The 19,017-nt window shown below is 53.6% G+C and overlaps 1 protein-coding gene across 1 annotated transcript; it reads right to left on the bottom strand.

Moving 5' to 3' along the window:
* Nucleotides 1–2,373: 2,373 nt before the first annotated feature.
* On the bottom strand, nucleotides 2,374–18,779 carry HJURP (Holliday junction recognition protein). The gene is made up of 9 exons (XM_047085901.1): nucleotides 18,673–18,779; nucleotides 18,265–18,331; nucleotides 15,176–15,231; nucleotides 13,821–13,938; nucleotides 11,330–11,391; nucleotides 9,910–10,002; nucleotides 9,025–9,103; nucleotides 5,097–6,666; nucleotides 2,374–2,640 (listed from the first exon to the last, which is right to left on the bottom strand). Exons 1-9 carry the CDS (start codon nucleotides 18,766–18,768, stop codon nucleotides 2,601–2,603), a joined length of 2,181 nt encoding a protein of 726 aa, XP_046941857.1. The 5' UTR covers nucleotides 18,769–18,779; the 3' UTR covers nucleotides 2,374–2,600.
* Between the last annotated feature and the right edge of the window lie 238 nt (nucleotides 18,780–19,017).

Genomic DNA, 19,017 nt, shown 5'->3' with positions numbered 1-19,017 from the left:
CAGAAAAAAATAAAAGGATTAAGCTATCCGATTCTGTTAACATGTAACTTCTGGGCAATTAAATGCCATAAAGTTAAATGACAAATCACAGATAGACGTCACTTGCGGTTTATATAAAACGAGATTGGTTCATATAATTGGACGGGCATCCAGGACATATCCTACATCGGTAAGAAACAAAGCCAGTTAACAAGAGAGGCCTGAGGGGACGCTTGAAAAGCCAGGACCCCTGAAATGTAAACTGCAATACGTCTCACACCCCCCAAGTGGCACTGACTGGTGGCAATAATGTGGGAGGTGGGACCTCTCCTACCGCCAGAGCGCAAACTGAAATAACCGTTTGGGAAAGCGATTTGGCAATAATTAGGGAAGCTGAAGACACCTGCCCACGACCGGCCCCTCTAGACGTAAGCCACAGGTGAGCCCACACACGCACGCATCACGGCTGTGCGTGGGTCCTTAGCAGCAGACATCCAGCAGGAAGAGGGGGGAACAAGCCACCTGAACTCTTGAGATACGAGACACCCACGCCCATCACCTCCCGTCAAGTGCAAACACCTCTTGTGAAACCAGGTTGCAGAATGCGAGCAGTACTATGTGCACGTTGAAGACACAGACCACCCCACATATAGCCTATGGGGTCCTTCATTGGCGGATCCCATAAATTAGCTAAGACCCCTGGCACCCGGGTGGCTCAGTCGATTAAGCGTCCAACTCTTGACTTCGGCTTAGGTCGTGATCTCATGGTTCGTGAGATCGAGCCCCGTGTCGGGCTCTGTGCTGGGCATGGAACCTGCTTGAGATTCTCTCTCTCTCAAAAAAAATAATAATTAGCTAAGACCCATGCCCAATCTCTTCCCCCTTGCCTTCTTCCTGTAGATGATAATCAAATCCCCGTTTCCCAGTCTCTGTTGCAGCCGGGCCTGGCCTGGCCAGAGACAATAGCACAGGCCTACTAGGGATGAGGCAGGAGGCATGGGGGGGGGGGGGCGGGGCTTGGAGGGGGCGGTGGTGCGGGCAAGGCACGTTTTGGCTAAGGGTATTTTTTCCCCGACAAAGAGCAGAGAGTGGGTTGTGCTCTTCTTAGGAACACAAGGGAAAGGTCTGGAACTGCAGAGGCCACCCCAGCCTTGGCGCCTGGGCCAGCAGCCCCTTGCCAGCCTGTGCCGAGGAAGAGTGAGCTGCCCGTGAGGGGTAAGGCTCTCGGAATGTTCTCTGCTGCGAGCGGCACAGCCCTTCTGGTTCCCACGGCTCTGGACCGAACGTGAACCCCCAAATCCACATATGGAGGTCCTAACCCCAGTGTGATGGAATCTGAGGTGGGGCCTCCGGAAGGTGATTCGGTTTAGATGAGGTCACCAGGGTGGGGCCTGCACGAAGGGATTAGTGCCCTTTTAAGAAGAGACACCAGGCCGAGGGCCCTCAGCAGAGCAGACTGTCCGGGGACCCGGATCTCTGACTCCCAGCCTCCAGAACCGTGGGAAGTAAGTTTCTGCCGTGTAAGGTCCCTGGTCAGTGGGATTCTGTTAAGGCGGCCTGAGCTAATTCCTACACCCGGGTAATGTGGTCCCAGCATGAAGGTGTAGGCGGAAAGGGGCACATAACAGTATCAGAAGGGGACGGGAAGGAAAGGTGTGCAAAATTTAACATTTCTGACTTTGTATTTAAAAAAATTTTTTTAAGGCTTATTCATTTTTCAGAGACAGAGGCAGAGTGTGGGGTGGGGAGGGGCAGAGAGAGAGGGAGACACAGGATCCGAAGCGGGGTCTGGGCTCCCAGCCATCAGCACAGAGCCCGACGCGGGGCTTGAACTCAGACTGTGAGATCGTGACCTGAGCCGAAGCGGGACGCTTCACTGACTGAGCCACCCAGGCGCCCCTCTGACTTCGTATTTAAAGCAAGAAATCCACAACACACGGCAATACGTGGGCTGGCACACTGGCTGTCACCGTGTTCTGAATGTGTGAAATATTTTATTTAAAAAGTCACCGTGGTACCCTATTATAAGCAGTGGCAACGAGAACCACGAGCCACGAGGGGAGCCCTGTGGCGGCAAGAACCCCGGGACTGTCTGAGAACAGCACGTTTTCGGCTAAAAACATGAAGAGGTTAGGAATGGCCTGTCATGGGTGAGCTACTTTCAACCTGCTCCCTCCTAATACGGGAGAGAGCAGGTCCCTGGTTCTGAACCTAAACCGTAGCAGCTCTTTCCGCGAGGGCCATCGTCTCCAGGGCTCACACAGGTATCGGGGCAAACGCTGCTCTCTACCTACAGGGAATAAAGAGCATTCTCAGGACATGTCTACAGTTTAAAAAGAACACACGAGAAAAACAGGTCTATAAAGGATCACACGAAAACTTTTAATTGAGCAACTTTATTCAAATAATTTCTATACCGAGAACTCAGAGTCATTTCAATGGGACCAATTTCACGGAAATTTGCTTTCAAGGGCAGGGAAGTGAATCCAAGTCTCACATATTCTTGAGGATTAAAACAAAAAACAAAAAACTCACACACGTAGAGTAAAGGAGAAGAGGGACAAAAGTCTAAAAGAAGTTGGCTATATACTTCTCCAGCTTTGAATTTTTCTAATACAAAATCACTTTTCTCTTCCATCTTGAAAGACGTGTTGTTCTTTCCTTCAGAAAAAGAAAAAAAAAAGTGACAAGGGAAATGATTTCAGTACAATTCCACTAGAATTCCCAAGCCACCGAAAGCTGGACTGTTTTATATTTGTTCCACTGCCTACGTGTAAATATTGGTGGGTCCACTAGAGAAAATGCCACCACACTGAATAAGCAGCGTAAGGGAGGTAAAGACCCACCCGAAGGCAATCCCCCTGGGCAGGCGGGTGAGCCAGTCGTTACGCCCACTGGCTTCAAATCCTGGCCCAGCCTTGAATGCGAGTGTGGACTCAGGAGTCCTGAGGCTTCAGCTACATTCGCTTATTTGTAACCTAAGACACGGAACCTGCCTACTGGATGACAGCGATCTCATCAGAGGGTTCCTGTGCGGGTTAAGGCAGAAGGGTGTAAAGAAGGTTCCACACAGAAAGCACTCACACGTTAGCCATTCAAATTCCTTCTGTAGTCACAGTTCGGGAAGATTTGGTCCCTTCCCTTAAGACATTTATGATTTAAGTAGGGAGAGAAGAAAAATATGGAAATGGTTAAGTATGTTTGTATCACCGGTTCAGACGGAACTGCGAAAGGCCCCCGGGGGCGGCCACCGCGACTTATCAAATTCCCTTGATGGGCAGGTGAATGGGGGGGGGGTGGTTCCCGAGGTGGGAAGCAGGGGTCGGGTGCAGCTGAGGCACAAGAGGGCGGGGGGCAGTGACCCCGCTGCGCTGGCCGGGCCAGCGGGCGGCGTGACCTGCCGGCAAACCTGGGGACAAGGTGGGAAAGCCACAGAGGTGAGCCTGAGGGGCACGACACGTAGAGAACAGGTCAGGAGGGTGCGTGTGAGCGGGTGCAGGCCTAGACAAGCAGGGCCGGAGGGACAAGGGCGCTCTGACAGGTCGGGGCTGGGCCACCTCGGGCATGGCTCTCACTTGAGGAGCTGCCTTCGGTGAAAACCAACCCCCTCTCAGCTGAGAAGGAAGGTCTGGCGTCCCCCAAGTGCCTGCCACGGTCCCCGAAAGCCTCAACCCCACAGGACTCGGAACGTGGCTCCGCGCTGCCCTGCAGGTGGCCTGGCCCGAGACGGGCGCAGGCAAGGAGCCGGAGGCCCGGACTAAAGGGGAAGAGCCAGCCGCCCGGCAGACAGACGACTCGGCCCGCGGCGGGGCCTCCTGGGGCGCAGGCCGCTCTCCCGGTCTGGGAGACTCCCCCACTTTGCTCCAGCTCCACATCGGGCCTCACCCGAGGTCCTTGACCTCAATCCTTGACCAGAAAGACCAATCACAAGGCGGGTCCGCTTCACCTGACGAAGGCTACCTCGTGGTGAGGGCCGCAGGCTGAGAAAACGGGGGCAGCCGAAGACCGCGGAAGCGAGAGGACAAAGGACCGGACCATGATTCTGACCTTGATGAAGCGGTCGGCCAGCCTCAATGCCGGCTTCCTGGGCTCATTCAGGGGCGGGGGGGGGGGGGGGGGCGTCTTCCTCACCCGGCCCCATTTGTAGCCAAAGCACCCGTGGTTTTTGGAAATACCTGCCGAGAGGGGAGCCACGTGGGTCTGAACGCTGAGAAGCGCGAGTGGGCAAAGGCAGGGCAGGAGCAATGGGGTCACTGAGGGGCGGGGACAGTGACAACTCGGGGCTCATCGGGGCTCATCTGGGAGAGGAACGCACTGTCCCCTGGGATGGGTCACAGGACAAACAGGCACAGGTGGAAAAGGAGAACACGGACACTCAGGGCAGAGGAGGCCCATCTGAACGACCGCCGAGGGGGCCGGCCATCCGCACGGGGTGAGGAGGGGAGAGGAAACCTCACCGCCAATGCATTAAACCCCACACGTGCACCCGTCAGAAGAGCCGCATCGTCCGGGACCCCGGCTCGCAGACCCACCAAGTGCGCGCTGGAAGGCCCGGAGCTCACGAGATGAAGTCTAACAGCCCGCGGTGACCCGTCCCACCTCACCGCCACTGGAGAAAGCAGAGTGGCGCTTGTACGTGCAAACCTGACCTCAGTGATCTGTGCAAACGCCAGTGTAGGCCGAGGTGGGACGGCCCAGGTGCACCTCAAAGCCCAGCACGGATACCGTGGCCCCGGCGGGCCGCCCCGCTCCGGACCCACTAGGGAATCCAGAAGTACAAGGAAAGGCACTGCCTCCAGATCAGTTCTGCTCCACGACAGCTGTTTTCTGAGTGAGACCAGGAGAGGTCGGGAACGACAGTGTGACAAGGACAGACCGAGCCCTCCTGAGGCTTTTCAGAGAAGTCCCCTAAATGCATCCCAGGGGAAAACGTGTAAAACATTCCATGTAAGGACATGTCCAGCCCCACCATGATGCATGATGCATCTCACACAGGGACATGTGCTTGATATACATGCTGATTTCAGCGGAAGGAAAAGAATCTGGGAGAGGGTTTGGAAAATGAACACAGAAGCATCCTGTCGTAAAACACCCACGTTCAACGAACGGAAACGCACCTTTTTTTCTCAGCTGGGCTGTGAGGAGACGACCTCTCCCCCGGCCTTGGGATGGGCTGGCCCACCACTCTCGAGGAATCCTGGGAACTGGCCCACTGTCCACACAGCACAGAATCTGATAATCGGCGTCTCTTTGGAGGGGACCGATGGCCCCTAGCGGCAGTGAGCACAAGGCATGTTAACGGCTGAGCCTCGGTGGCGGTTAAGCGCAGTGGACGTTCTATGCTCTGCTGGGGTGACGCCGACAGCTTTGGGGGACTTTGGAAGCCAGAGTCTGGGTTTAATTTTCCTAAGGTGCCTCTCTGATACTGAACTTCCAAACTTGCTTTATCTGGACATGCTCCAACGCGTAAAAGTGCCTTCGTCCGCGGAGGCGATTGTTGGCAATACTTTTGATGAAGCTTGTCAAATTTTTCTTTTATTTCCTTGTAACGATCTCGGCCACAGCTTAGAGGCCGCACCCCTGCTACTGAAGTAGGTCTGTTGGGTGAGGCGGACTTTCTAAGTATTCCAAGACTATTGTTTCCCTGAAAAAGGAGTGTCTGCTCAGAGCGGCGTGGGCTCTGCACGGGGCTGGTCTCTGGAAGTGGGGGAGGGGAACCCCTTCTCTGCAGGCATCTCCCTGCTCCCCTGGCTCGTTCGCCCAGCCCTTCAAAGGCCTCATTTAACCTCTTAGCTTCTGCTGTGCCGAAAGTTCCACTGAGCCTGCGGGTTTCGAAGCCCCGGGGGCCATGAGGGCTCGCTGGACCACCCCTGTACACGTCCACGGCCGAGGATTCCGGGAGGGAAGTCAGGACGGGCTGCTTCCGGGGACTGGGGCAATACTCCTGATGAAGCTTATCAAATCTGATTTCAATTTCCCTGTAATGATTCCCTCGCTTGCCTGGGAGTATTCTTGGTCTGGAAACGATTTTTACAGGGGAAATTAACCATTTTAAGGCCTTGTATCTATTCTTCTGATCCAGATGACACATTGCACGGGAGTCTCCATAAGGCAACGAAGAACGCCCCTGGGGTGTTAAGCTCCTTAACTCCTTAAACTCTTTCCAACTGGGACCCCATTTAAGGACTTGGGGTTTGTTTACTTCGAGAAAAGCTTTGTCCAGTTTTAAACCCGTCTTCTGGCCAGAAGCGTCCAGTACGTTCTCACAATCTCTTAAGGCGCCCCTGTCCCTCCCTGGCCCGGCACGGACTGGGAGCCTCTCCTGGGAACCCCTGTGAGGGCGCCTGCCGCCTCGGCAATGAGTCCTGTTCACTCTGCTCCTGGAGCATCTCCTCCTCGAGCTCCAGTTGTGAAGGACAAACGAGGTTTTGGTGGAGATGATACAGGACGGCTTTGCACTCAGCAGCAGGCTCATTGAGTGCAGCATGCCCGCGTACAGGTCGCTGATGGTCACGTCACAGATGTCGTCGGGCTCGAAGGACAGGCTGCTTGAGAAGCTGTGCCCCCCGGTCCCTTGCAACGAGACACTGTCACTTCTAGGCACCACGGCCAGGTCTGCTGAGCAGGGGCGTGAAGCCGGCTTCACTGGGCCACCAGGACTCTCTCCGGACACACGGCCACGGCGTCCTGGAGGGAAACACACAGAGTAAAGTGTTACCGTTCAAGACGGTCCATCTGCTGAGACCACAGAACGAAAAGGGTGGATCGTGATGACAATTCAAAGAACAAGAGAAAAAAACTCCACGAAAACGTGAGAATAGATTCTCCTCTGAGATTTCTTTCTAGTTATCAAACTCTAATTCCTACTTTCCACCCCAGCTTCCCCAAAGGGGTCTTCCTCCCCCATGTGATGGTTTACACGTTGGATGCCGTTTCAAAGTCTGATTAGAAACCCAACAATTACGCCGATTACCTGTGGGGACAGGTGACGGAGGCAGAGGACTCCTGAATATGCCTCTTCGTACAGCTTTGACCTTCACACCATGTTAAATGTTTTTTTTTGTTTGTTTGTTTTTTTTTCAACGTTTATTTATTTTTGGGACAGAGAGAGACAGAGCATGAACGGGGGAGGGGCAGAGAGAGAGGGAGACACAGAATCGGAAACAGGCTCCAGGCTCCGAGCCATCAGCCCAGAGCCCGACGCGGGGCTCGAACTCACGGACCGCGAGATCGTGACCTGGCTGAAGTCGGACGCTTAACCGACTGCGCCACCCAGGCGCCCCGTTAAATGTTTTATAGATTTAAAAAAATAAAATTAAACCGGGGCGCCTGGGTGGCTCAGTCGATGGAGCGTCCGACTTCAGCTCAGGTCATGATCTCACGGTTCGTGAGTTCAAGCCCCATGTCGGGCTCTGTGCTGACAGCTCGGAGCCTGGAGCCTGCTTCCAATTTTGTATCCCTCTCTCTCTGTCCCTATCCCCCTCATGCTCTCTTTCTCTCAAAAATTAATAAATGTTAAAAAAAAATTTAAATAAATAAATTAAATTAAACCAACAAGGATAAGGAGAACTCTAGAAGTGAATAGAAAAAAAAAAAGAAAAAAGAAAAAAAAAGAACCCAAGTGCGTATCGAAGTGATGACAACGGAAAGAGAAAAAAGGATCTGAGTGACTTTGAACACAATCCTCTGAACGCGCACCCTTGGTGGGATACTGTCTGAGCATCCAAGAGCTGCTCAGGACTCCTGAACCTTCTTCAGCAGACTGGCAAGCATGTGGCAGCAGGGGCCGTGGTTCCGAAATCAGTCCGCACTGCACGACGAACCTAATGAGTGCAGGACTTTGGTGCTGGCAACACCTGTGGGGTCAAGGTCATGGTGGGGGGACAAAGTGCTCAAAAACAGACAGGACAGGCAGGCCAGAGGTCAGGGAAGCCAGCACGAAGGGCTCCTGCAGGCTGATCTGGGACAACTGGGCATCAGTGGCTACTAATGTGTGAATTAAAAAAAAAAAAAAAAAAGCCCATGGGTTCTTATTGATTCTAGAAAAAAATTGTTTTTAAAAAGTGAAAGCATGTGGGGATAAAGGAAGGAACAGAATTAGGGCTCGAAGGGACTTGGCGTCTGCTTATGGAAGGATGCCAACAGGTGCACACAGAAGGAACGGCCAAGCCAGGGAAGGGTTTGCGGGCGGGGACACAGGCGGGAGTCGTGGCCTGGCGCCGAAGCCTCGGGGTGGGGTTTGCGGGGACCCAGGCGACGGGCACCCGCAGACGATGCCAAGGAAAGGGCACTTCTGTAGTGAGAAACCTAGCGGGTCCTTCCTTAGCTAAGTGGCCAGGCTCATGTGTCACCAACAACGGGACAGAGTGACGTGATGTCCTGAGAGAACACACCGTCGCCTGGGCAGCATTTTTGCCAAAAGTGTTTAACATGCACTTAACCTTAGAGGAAACCACCAGAGAAGTAAATTGAGGGACGTGCTGCAACACTACCGGCGGCCGGGACTATTCAGGAAAGTCGTGATAGGAAGGTGCCCACAGAGACAGAGCTCGGCGGGAAACAACTAGGCCCTGGCATGTGCCCCGCCCGCCGCAGCCGCGTCCCTGGGCCTAGGAGACCTGCAAGCACTTAAGGAGAACACGTATGTGACTGCAGATGACGTACATGGTGTGCGTATGTCCGTGTGTGCACGTGCGGGGGTGCTGTGTGCGTGGGCGCTGGGTGTGCAGGGGACGGAGAAGCAACTGCGACAACAGGTCGATTGTCAAATAAACGCGAGCAGAGGGTGTAGGAATCCTGTGTTTCCGGAGAGTCAAAAACTTTCACCGCAGTAGGTTGAGCTGAAGAGCTAACCAGCAATTAGCGTGCTGGAGTCCCAGGGGAAACAAGCAGTTTGCCGACTACACAGGAGGCTTTCGCCTGTTAGGTGCTGGTGTCTCGAACAGTTTATGTCAAGCACACGAGAGGGTGCCCAGCGGTAGGGGCGCCGCGACTCTGCCAACAGCGATCGGGAGGCGGTTCACGCAGTTTCTGTGTCGCACTTACCAGGGGCAGGCCCGGCAGGCGAGGCCAGGGGAGGGCTCGGTGTCACGCGTGCGTCCTCTCCACCTCCGTCACCAGTACACTGAAAACGAAGCCCGCGATGTGAACACGTGTCGACTCTGGGCGCCCTCAGACGCCCCCCGCCGCGCGGGTCGGTGAGGTCGGCTGCTCCTCCCTGACGCGGCGGCCGCGGCCTCCGGCAATGGTGGGGGGAGGTGTCTCAGTAACCTCTGGGAGCTTGGCCCACGTGACCTCCAGGCTACCCCCCCCCCGCCCCCCAGGATGCCCTCCTGCTGCTCCAGGTTAAAGGGAAAGGCCATTCCCGGTACCCCCACCCAATCAACGGGCCTCAGACACAGCATCCTCGCCGGTCAGCAGCACAGTAAGGACACGTCTATGCTCCTGTTTGCTGCCTTTGAGATAAAGTAGTCAGTCATCCCACAATGAGTACCTCCTACTTATGTGACACGAAAATGTTTTCTTTATGGGAAGATGTGACAGAAACTAGGGTTGGCCTTCTTGCTGTCGGTCACGCTCTGGGAGCCCCCGTGCGCTCCACAGCAAGGTGACCGTGGACAGGGTGGAAGGGGGGAGAAGTGGGGCGGTGGGAGCAATCCCTTCCCCAGAGGGTGGGGCCCCCTACGTTTCTGTGAGCGCCCCCCCCCCAGAACAGTGGGCGACGGAGGGCACACCCCCCGGGTTTCCCCGATCGCCCCCGCAAGGCGAGCGCCCGTCTGCAAGCCTGGGAGGGAAACGGCTGGGAAGCAATTGCTCCAAAGGCTCCTTACAGGCTCCACGGAGAGCGAACAAAAACCTGATTAACCCACCTCGGTGTATCACTAGGTTATGATTCAATTATCTGAAGACACGTCCTGGGAAACACATTACCTCTAAACACCCTTCATCCTGTAGCAATATATCCACTTGGGTCAAGTACTTCCTTCGTAACTCATTTTTCAAAGGGCTCCAGGGCTCTGCAGGCTGACACAAGAGAGAATCAGTGTTCTTGAGAGCTTTTAGGTCCGGATGAGCTCTCAGATTCTCGAGCTAGCTGGCAAGTTCATTAATTACACGTGGGTAAATGAAGCCCCTCGAAGTCATTTTTCACTCCTCGCTGTTAGCGGTGCAAAGTGGGCCCGCCCCTCTGAAAATCCACCTGACCCAGAAACCCAACTTTAGATAATTCATCCAGTGGCAACAATCCCAAAGTAAAAAGACAAAAATCCCCCCAAAACACAAAAACCACCCTCATAAGCCTGTTGGGAGGTGTGTGATGGCATTGCTAGGGAACAATTCAAAACCATCTGAATATTCTTGGGTGAGTTCAGGACTCAACTATTAGAATTAGTCCCAATCAGTGTGCTCACAGGAAAGGACATTCAGCACTCTGGCTCAGGAGGCAGGCCCCCCATTCCCTTCCTGCCCACGCCCTGGGGCAGGGGGGGTCTTGACCCTCACTCTCTGCACCTGAGTGGCTGCAGACCAGGGATAACACACACGCACACTGTTCAGGAAGTTCTTTACATCTGGGGCCACCTAGCCCTGCACCACCGCCCCTCCGTAATGCTCCAAAACGTACAGCCTTCCCCCCGGACCCCTGTCACTGCCTTATTTAGTTAGACGCCACAAGTCACACATTGGGTGTTTGGGAAAATTCTTCACAAAAAGAGCAGTTTTCGAGAAAAGCCACACACAACAGCCATTCTAGCGTCTGACTCTGGGGCCAGGAAAGACCCCCCAGCAGACTGCGTTCTTTGTGTATTCCCGTGCATCCCACTGGAAGGAAGGGGAGATGAGACCCAGTCGGGGGAAGAGGAGACAGGTGGTTCCCGGGACCACGGGGGCACCCTGGGAGACACAGAACAATGGCCTGATCTCGCGACCTCGTGGACTAAATGGGCTTCCAAGGGCTGACCTGGAAATACTTCCTAGAAACACCTTCCTTATGACATTGTCTCTTCGGGCAAAGACCAACTTAGAGCCTAACTTTCAACACAGCGTGCTCGATCAAGGGTACTGGGCACACCGTGAACTGTGACTGTTCCGTCTGCACAGGGAACACCACCCGACATATATGTGAGTTCAGGAAATCCGGCTTGAACCGGGGGCAGTAAGGGCTGCCACGCGCCAGATGGAAGGAGGCCCCTGCTGCCTTGAGGGATGTGAAGGGAGGACCAGAGACAGGAGGGGTGGTGTCAGCAAAGGGTGAGCCTCCCAAGAGGATTTCAAAAAAGACACCGGAAATGAGGACACACACACGCACCCCAAGCCCTGGCTCGGTCCCTTCGTCACAAAGGGCAGGTCTTACCATGAAGGCCCCAGCAGCTACATCTTCCGGACACAAAGACGCATCATCACCGCTTTTTGAATCTAAAAGCAAAAAAAAAAAAAGGAAATCTCAATCAGAATTTTATTTATTAAAATATTTTTAAATTTTTATTTATTTTTGAGAGAGAGAGAGAGAGAGAGAGAGAGAGAGTGTGAGTGGGGGGAGGGGCAGAGAGAGAGGGAGACACAGAATCCGGAGCAGGTTCCAGACTCTGAGCTGTTAGCACAGAGCCTGACACGGGGCTGGAACTCACGAACCATGAGATCATGACCTGAGCTGAAGTCGGACGCTTAACCAACTAAACCCGCAGGCACCCCAAGAATTTTAAAGAAAGCTTGCGTTTTCCTCTCAAGAATAGTTTTTACACCCCTCCAGTATGTTCTAGGGCGCTCCCTTTAATAAGGACACAGCCATCTGTCGCTGTCCTGATTATCAGTAATGCAACAAATGCATCAGAACAGGAACACGCCTCAGGGGGTAGAGGCCAGAGAAGCAGCTTTCTGTCACGTTGAGCTCCTTCGGTGGCTTCTGGTCCTCGGAGCTGGGTCGCTCTAGCCCAGCACCGTCCCAGTCTGTGACGGCAGAAAGTTCCCTACCTGCCGCCCGGTATGGCAGCCACCGGCCACGTGTGTCTCGTGAGGCACATAAATAAGATTTTCCATTTGATTTAACTTTCAGTTCCTCTGACTCGCCACAGGAGGCTGAACCACCACACCGGACAGTGCAGCTCTAGGATAAACATTTCTAGTTATGTTGAGCAGTCCAGAAACTCACGGACCTAAGGATCTGTGGAGCTACAATCTCGATCAACACCAGTCAACAGATAACACCTGTGAATAAACACCTTCCTTAAGGTCAATTCTACCCTGAATGACCGCCAGTTTTCCCCGTGGGACTCAACCCATTTTATAGACGGCTAGAGCAGGCAAGGTGCCGGACGAGGGCTGGGGAGAGCGGACAGAGGCTGTAGGTCAGGGCCGGCAGGAGATGGGGGTTCAGGACCAGTTACAAACCTGTCTACCCAGCTGGCTAACTGCTACCAGGAGGAGAGCCAGTGTAGACAGCTTGGGTGAAAGTGGGGGGGGTCTGTTCTGATGGCAGGTGTCAGCAGGGGCGGGGCTGGTACCGTGGGGGTGCGGTGGGGCACGGGGGCAGAGCCGCACAAGGGACGGTGGGAGGCAAAGGCACAGCAGGGGGACGTCTTGGGTATGAGGAGGGCAGGAGGGGCTGGGTGTCTGGCTCATTGTACAGGGAAGACGGTGGTAGGCCTTGAGCCAATAGGAATCCTGCTAGGTTGACCTTTCCGGTTTAGATTTGCCGAGTTTAGACAAAGTCTTCAAGAAGAGAGGCTGACAGACAGTAAACACATGCAGACTGGGTCTGGGATGGGGTTTCCGCCAGAGTGAGGGGCTCAGACCAATCTCAAGAAAGGGCATCCAGTAGAGAGGGGAGTTAAGAGGGGCTGGGAGGGAAGAAAACCCAGCGGGCACAGGGCCACAGGCCAATTACAGGATTTCCAGAAGCTTCAAATGCCACCAACAGGGCAATGGGATAGAAGCCACAGAATGCCAGTGGGAGTCACCAATGGGGAAGGCTGGGACCACAGAGAGTTACGCCTTCCCGATGGAGCCCGGAGCCTGCACAGAACTGGCGGCAGAGAGGGTGGCAGTGGAGCAGAGCATCGGCTGTAAGTTTGTTCGAGAAGGGAAGTGACCCATGGCAGGTGGCTACAGAGGGACACAGGACCGGGAGAGCCGTGAACTCTGTTCCGTGTGCTTAAGGTGGAACCTGAGCACGTTCAAACAGATGCATCCAGGGCAGAGAGAGACACCAGAGAGAGAAAGATGGTGATGACAGACTCCCCGGAAAACAGGCTGGCTTGGGGTTTGGGCAGCAAAACGTTCTGTAGAAGTCAGCAGTTCAGGGGCGCCTGGGGGGGCTCAGTCGGTTAAGCTTCCGACTTCAGCTCAGGTCATGATCTCACAGTTTGGGAGTTTGAGCCCCGTGTCGGGCTCTGCGCTGACGGCTCGGAGCCTAGAGCCTGCTTCGGATTCTGTGTCTCCTCTCTCTCTGCCCCTCCCCGACTTGTGCTCTCTCTCTCTGTCTCCCAAAAACAAATAAATGTAAAAAAAAAAAGTCAGCAGTTCAAACACGGCCTGCATGGCAAATCTGGCGTTTCATTATATTTTTGACATTAATTTTTTTACGGAAGGGGCAATAAGTTAAAAACTGATGGGAGGGCGTATGTCCATTACTCAAGAACGCTTGAGCACTGTTTCTGTGTAAGCGCCACGGACGTAACAGCCAGACAGCTCCTTTGGGGAGTGCAGACAGCAGTGACAGGCACTTTAAGATGCTCCCACTTTTAAAAAAGCCTTGGAAAAAGTCATCGTGAGGAATCTGGGCTTTAAATGCCATCACAGGGACGCATGTCCCTGCCGACCCCAATTCCTAGCGCAGGGACACTCACCAACTCCCAGGATTCGTGTGCTGGGCTCAGGAAGCGCCAGACCTCGGGCTTCGGCTTCCGCGGGGTCAGCGCCGCTCCTGCTGTCTGGGGCATCCTCGAAAGTCTTCACCGGGGAGTCCTCGAAAGCACGGAAGTGGATAAAGACACGCTTGATTCAGTGAGAACACATTTCAAGCCACCGTAACAAACCTACACTCCTTCCTTTAGCATATGAGAGAGCAGGGGTCTCATAGGCCTCTCTTCTGGCACAGTTTGTGAGTCTGAGTCCTGCATCGGGCTGTCAGTGCAGGGCCTGCTTTGGACCCTCTGTCCCAGCTCCTCTCTCCCTGTCCCTCCTCTCGTTCTCTCTCTCAAAAATTAAAGATTAAAAACTAATAAATAAATAAGTAAATAAGTGTGACTGAATTATACAACGGATGATGAAAAGAAATGATCACAGTGTATAGTATGTAAAGAAGAAGGGGTAAAAATATGTGTATTATAGGTGGGAATTACATTATACTAAAATATCAGCGACTATAGGAGTCAGGTTGATTTTAATGGCTGTATGTATTTCTAACATTTGTACGACCAAACGTATTATGGGTGTGATTCAAATAATCAGGAAGAAATTTTATTTCAGAACTGCTGTTCCTTGCTTTGGAACCCTAACCCTGACATTTTCGTTCTGGGGTACAGGCTTCTGGGCTGGGAGGCAGTCGTTAAGGGAATTCTAGATATCCCTGCAAAAAAAATGACGGTAGCAAGACTCCGTGGGTCTCCCAGGAGGCGGGCAGGCTGTATCGGCACCTCCCGTGAACAAAACAGGCCGAGGTGCCCCAGCAGCAGTGGATGCATCCGGGAGAAACCACACAGTGTTTTGGAAAACAGCTCCATGCGGAAAGAAGTGTGACCCTGTACCCTCTCCCTACTCTCTTCCCCTTGCAGAAGAGAAAGGAGGCATGTTTCTTTCCTCAAAGGAGCTGGGTTGGGGTTTTTCTGTAAAGGACCCAACAAACTAGGCTCACAGATGCAGCTAAGGCTGGGGCAGGGGCAGGGGCAGGGGCAGGGGCAGCTTTCTCCCACTGGCCAGCCCCGCACGTGGGGCTGTTGTCAAGAACCCCTTGGCCTACCGCAGAGGAAACGGGGGCAGAAAAGGCTTAAACATCAATGCAGCTCCTCCTGCTACCTGACGAGCAACAGGAGAAAAACTTCTCAGCAAATCCTTAGAGGAAAAGGAGGGAGTTCAGGTGAGAAAGACCTAGAACAGAAGCCCTGTGGCGACCTCGGCGCAGTCACAGCTAACCTACGCCTTTATTCACATCGATATTCCCGCACAGCAGCACATGGCAGCAATAAAAACGGACATTAAATACCTGGATTTGTTCTCTGTTCTTCTCCTTTACTAGTCCTCCACCCCAAATTCTCAATCCTTCAGAAAAGAAATGAGAGAAAAGTTACCGCCTAAACAATCCTGACCGCTGAATGTCTGTTCAGTCTGCATTCAGAGAAAACCAACGTGATGGGCCAGAGAAAGACGTAATCTACGGAAACCAAGCCACGCTCCTGATACCTGTTGTTCTCATCTTTGTGAGGCTGGAAGTCTTTTTTTTTAAATTAAGATTAGGGACGCCTGGGTGGCTCAGTCGGTTGAGCGTCCGACTTCGGCTCAGGTCATGATCTCGTGGTCTGTAGGTTCGAGCCCCGCGTCAGACTCTGTGCTGACGGCTTGGAGCCTGGAGCCTGTTTCGGATTCTGTGTCTCCCTCTCTCTCTGACCCTCCCCCGTTTGTGCTCTGTCTCTGTCTCAAAAAAATAAATAAACATTAAAAAATTTTTTTTTAATTAAGATTAGACAGGGGCTCCTGGGTGGCTCAGTCGGTTAAGCATCCAATTTCGGCTCAGGCCATGATCTCGCAGTCCGTGAGTTCGAGCCCCACGTCGGGCTTTGCGCTGACAGCTCAGAGCCTGGAGCCTGCTTCGGATTCTGTGTCTCTCTCTCCCTCTGCCCCTCCCCTGCTCACGCTCTGACTCTCTCTGTCTTTCAACAGTAAATAAACATTAAAAAAAAATTAAGATTAGACAGAAATCTGTCATTAATGGAAATCTCCTACCTAAGAGGCAGATTATCCAATTCCATCTTTAAGCCACAGAGTTAAGCAGAAACAAGGAACACACATGTGCCGAGTGCTGTACTCAAAATATATTTATTGAGAGCAATCTATATACTATGTATAGACTGGAAGCACTTTCTGAGGGCAATCTAGATGTCTAGAACAAAGCCTAAGCGCAGGGTAAACACGGAGATTAGGAGTCCTGCCCCTTACTCGTTAGCAGAACCGGGGCAAGAATACTTAATCTCTTCCTAAACCTCCATTTGCCCCCAGGTAAATTCAAGTGAACAAGAAGGGATCCTTGGGTTGAGATGGTTGCCAACGAGGACACTAGCAAACGTTCACACACGGTGCTTACAACGCTCCAGGCTCTATTCTAAACGCTTTCCAAGTACACCTCATTCAGTGTCTACAACTCACCTGTACAGAACTCCTACTTTCCAAGTTCGCTGGCCAGACGGAGACACAGAGGCAAGAAGTGGGTCCAGCAACCAGCCCGGGCTGCTCAGCCACGTGGTGGAGCCAGGCTGGGAACCCAGGGGAGTGACTCTCTGTGCTCCTGGCCACTGTGCCCTGTGGCCTTTCTGGAACAGAGTGACGCCGAGCAAATGTGCTCCGTCAGGTCAAGGCTTTGCCAATTTGGCTAAGTGACATGGGGCTGGTTCCTTTACATCTTTCTGCTGCATCCTCTGCTAGGAAACCATGATCCTAAGACAGCACCTACCCCAAAGGGCTGTTGAGAATCAAAAACACAAGACTCTCAGAAGCAAAGGGCACACCTTAGCTATCCACACATGCGAACATCTATTCCTCCCCTCCTGTCCTCGTCATAATCGGTGTGGGAGGGTTAGCTCCGATCTACACCCTACGGTGTTGCCTTAAATCGGGAGTTTATGCTACAAGGGTGGTCAGCTAACCCCAATCACGGTGGCGCTCCCCTGAGTACCTCTCCAGGCTGAGCGACAGGACAGAGGAACTGTACTATCAGCAGCCGGGAGCTCGTTAGACTTACTCAATCTGCACCCAGCACCGATGCCAGAGGCCTCAGGGATCCGTTTTAACAGGCTGTTCTCATTAAACCGGAGTCAGAAGTGAGTTTCAGCAGTGAAGTTAGTGGTATTCTAGATCTGTGGAGTGGCCAGACCACTCCTTGCGTAAACAGCGCATCAGAACATAGTGAATGAAGCCTGTGGATGGCACCCTGGGAACGATTCCTACCCAGCCCTGGGTCCTGCCTTCGGGTTAGATTTGTCATTGCCTGATGAGACCAGAGAGTAACAGAGGCCTGGAGCTGGACTATCTTAGCTTCTGTCTTCACAAACTTTTCACCCAAGGTGTGGCTGGGTCAGCTAAAAATGCAGAGAGCTAAAACTTTATTTAACTTCAGAAGCAGATCTTATGAAGCTTCTAGTGCCTGTCTGTCCAATGCAGGGCAGAACTGGATCTGAGATCTGCCTTCATTAGCAGGTCCTAATGAGTTGGTAATAAGACAGAGGGGGAGGAACTGACGTCACCCAGTGCAAACTTTCTTCACCCAGCTACCAAAGAGAATCCAGGAGATTTAAGTCAGCTTACAACATCAACCACTGAACGGAATGGCTCCTTCTCCCTATATTCAGGTCAAGTTCCAAGTACTCAGAATCTCAAGGAGGACAGCTAATACTCCAAGTCAAACAGGTCAAAAAGTAGTCAATAAGAGTGATTGCAAGAGCCGGGCCTTGTTCCAAGAGTTTCACAAGGAGCTCCTGTAACTTACAACATCCCCATCAAGAAGATTACTACCATCTTCCCATTTGACAGGTGAAGAAACAGAGACACAGCCTTGGCTGTTAAAGCAACCAGCCCACAGGATGCCTCGGGTGGCTCAGCTGGTTAAGTGTCCGACCTTGGCCCAGGTCATGATCTCCCGGCTTGTGAGTCTGAGCCCCGTGTCGGGCTCTGTGCTGACGGCTCAGAGCCTGGAGCCTGCTTGGGATTCTGGGTCTCCTCTCCCTCTCTGTCCCTCCCCCTGCTGGCACTCTGTCTCTCTCTCTCTCAAAAATAAACTTAGAAAAAAATTACAACCCCCCCCCCCCCAAAACCAAAAATCATCCCAACCGGCCCAGACCGACAGGGTCAGACAGGGGGTATTTTTAACCAGCGTGTGTCTATGGATCTGCAGAATTCTGTTTTTAATAGGTAATTTAAAAAATAAGTAATTTATAGGCTCAAGGGAACTAGGAATGTTTTAGTTCTTATTAGGCGGACAAAATTTTCACAAGAGAGCAGGGATAGCATTTCAAACTCTGGGACGACACTATCCTGTTCACACTCTGAACTGTAAACATTCAGAAGGGGGGGATCACTCCGTACCCTGGGGTGTCTCATAGGTCAGCGTGGACATCTGCACCAGCGGGGCATCCTCGAAGGGCTGGTTGTACTGCGGGAGAGAAAGGGGCATCCCCTCAGCTCCGAGGGCCGCGAGGAGGCCCTGACCCGGCTGAGGAGGCGCCAGCACAAGGCTGGAAGTCTGCAGGACCCCCCAAACCCGCCCGCCTCCCTCTCGCCCCCAAACCACCTCCCCTGTCTACCCCAGCGCCCCCAATCCCGCTGCCTCCTCTCCACCCCCTCTCCCCTCCCCTTCCCACCCCGCTCCCCCACCTTCGGCCCCGTGCTCGGCCGCCTCCACCCTTACCCCAGCCCCCAGCCCCGTTTTTCCCCTTCCCCATCGCGCCCGGCCTCCCCGACTCCAGCGGGCCGGTTGGGGGGCGGGGGGCCTACCTTTTCTATCAGCCGCTGCATGCGCGTCTGGAAGCGGCGGCGGCTGTCCCGGAGCTGCCACAGCAGCGCGTCCTCCCCCAGGGGCTCGCCCTCCATGGCTCGAAGAGACCCACACCCGACTCCAGCGGCAAGACGTACCGCGGCCCCTTGGGCGCCCCGGTTCAAATAACGACTCCCGCCCCCTCTGCTTGCCCTTCCGGCTTTCTATTGGCTGGCGAGGAGAGGCCGGGCGCTGATTGGGCCTTTCAAACGCGTGGCGCATCTTACTCCCGGCCAATCCGCGGCCGAGCTTCTGCCCCCGCCCCACCCGAGCCCGGCCCGGCCGCGGGGAGGAGGCGGCGGCGG

The sequence above is a fragment of the Lynx rufus genome, unplaced genomic scaffold (assembly GCF_022079265.1).
Source record: "Lynx rufus isolate CCGP_SWC_20201006 ecotype Redwood Valley unplaced genomic scaffold, mLynRuf1.p SCAF_2, whole genome shotgun sequence".
NCBI lineage: Eukaryota > Metazoa > Chordata > Mammalia > Carnivora > Felidae > Lynx > Lynx rufus.
The sequence above is the reverse complement of the archived record's forward strand: the minus strand, read 5'-3'. Positions and strand labels throughout refer to the sequence as shown.

Bases quoted from the DNA above. Each gene is read 5' to 3' on its own strand.
- HJURP (XM_047085901.1), bottom strand. From the start codon at position 18,768: ATGGAGGGCGAGCCCCTGGGGGAGGACGCGCTGCTGTGGCAGCTCCGG. The intron at 18,332-18,672 runs GTAGGCCCCCCG...TCTCTCCCGCAG, and splicing joins TGCAGCGGCTGATAGAAAAG to TACAACCAGCCCTTCGAGGA. The intron at 9,104-9,909 runs GTAATGTGTTTC...CTTCGTTTTCAG, and splicing joins AGGATGAAGGGTGTTTAGAG to TGTACTGGTGACGGAGGTGG.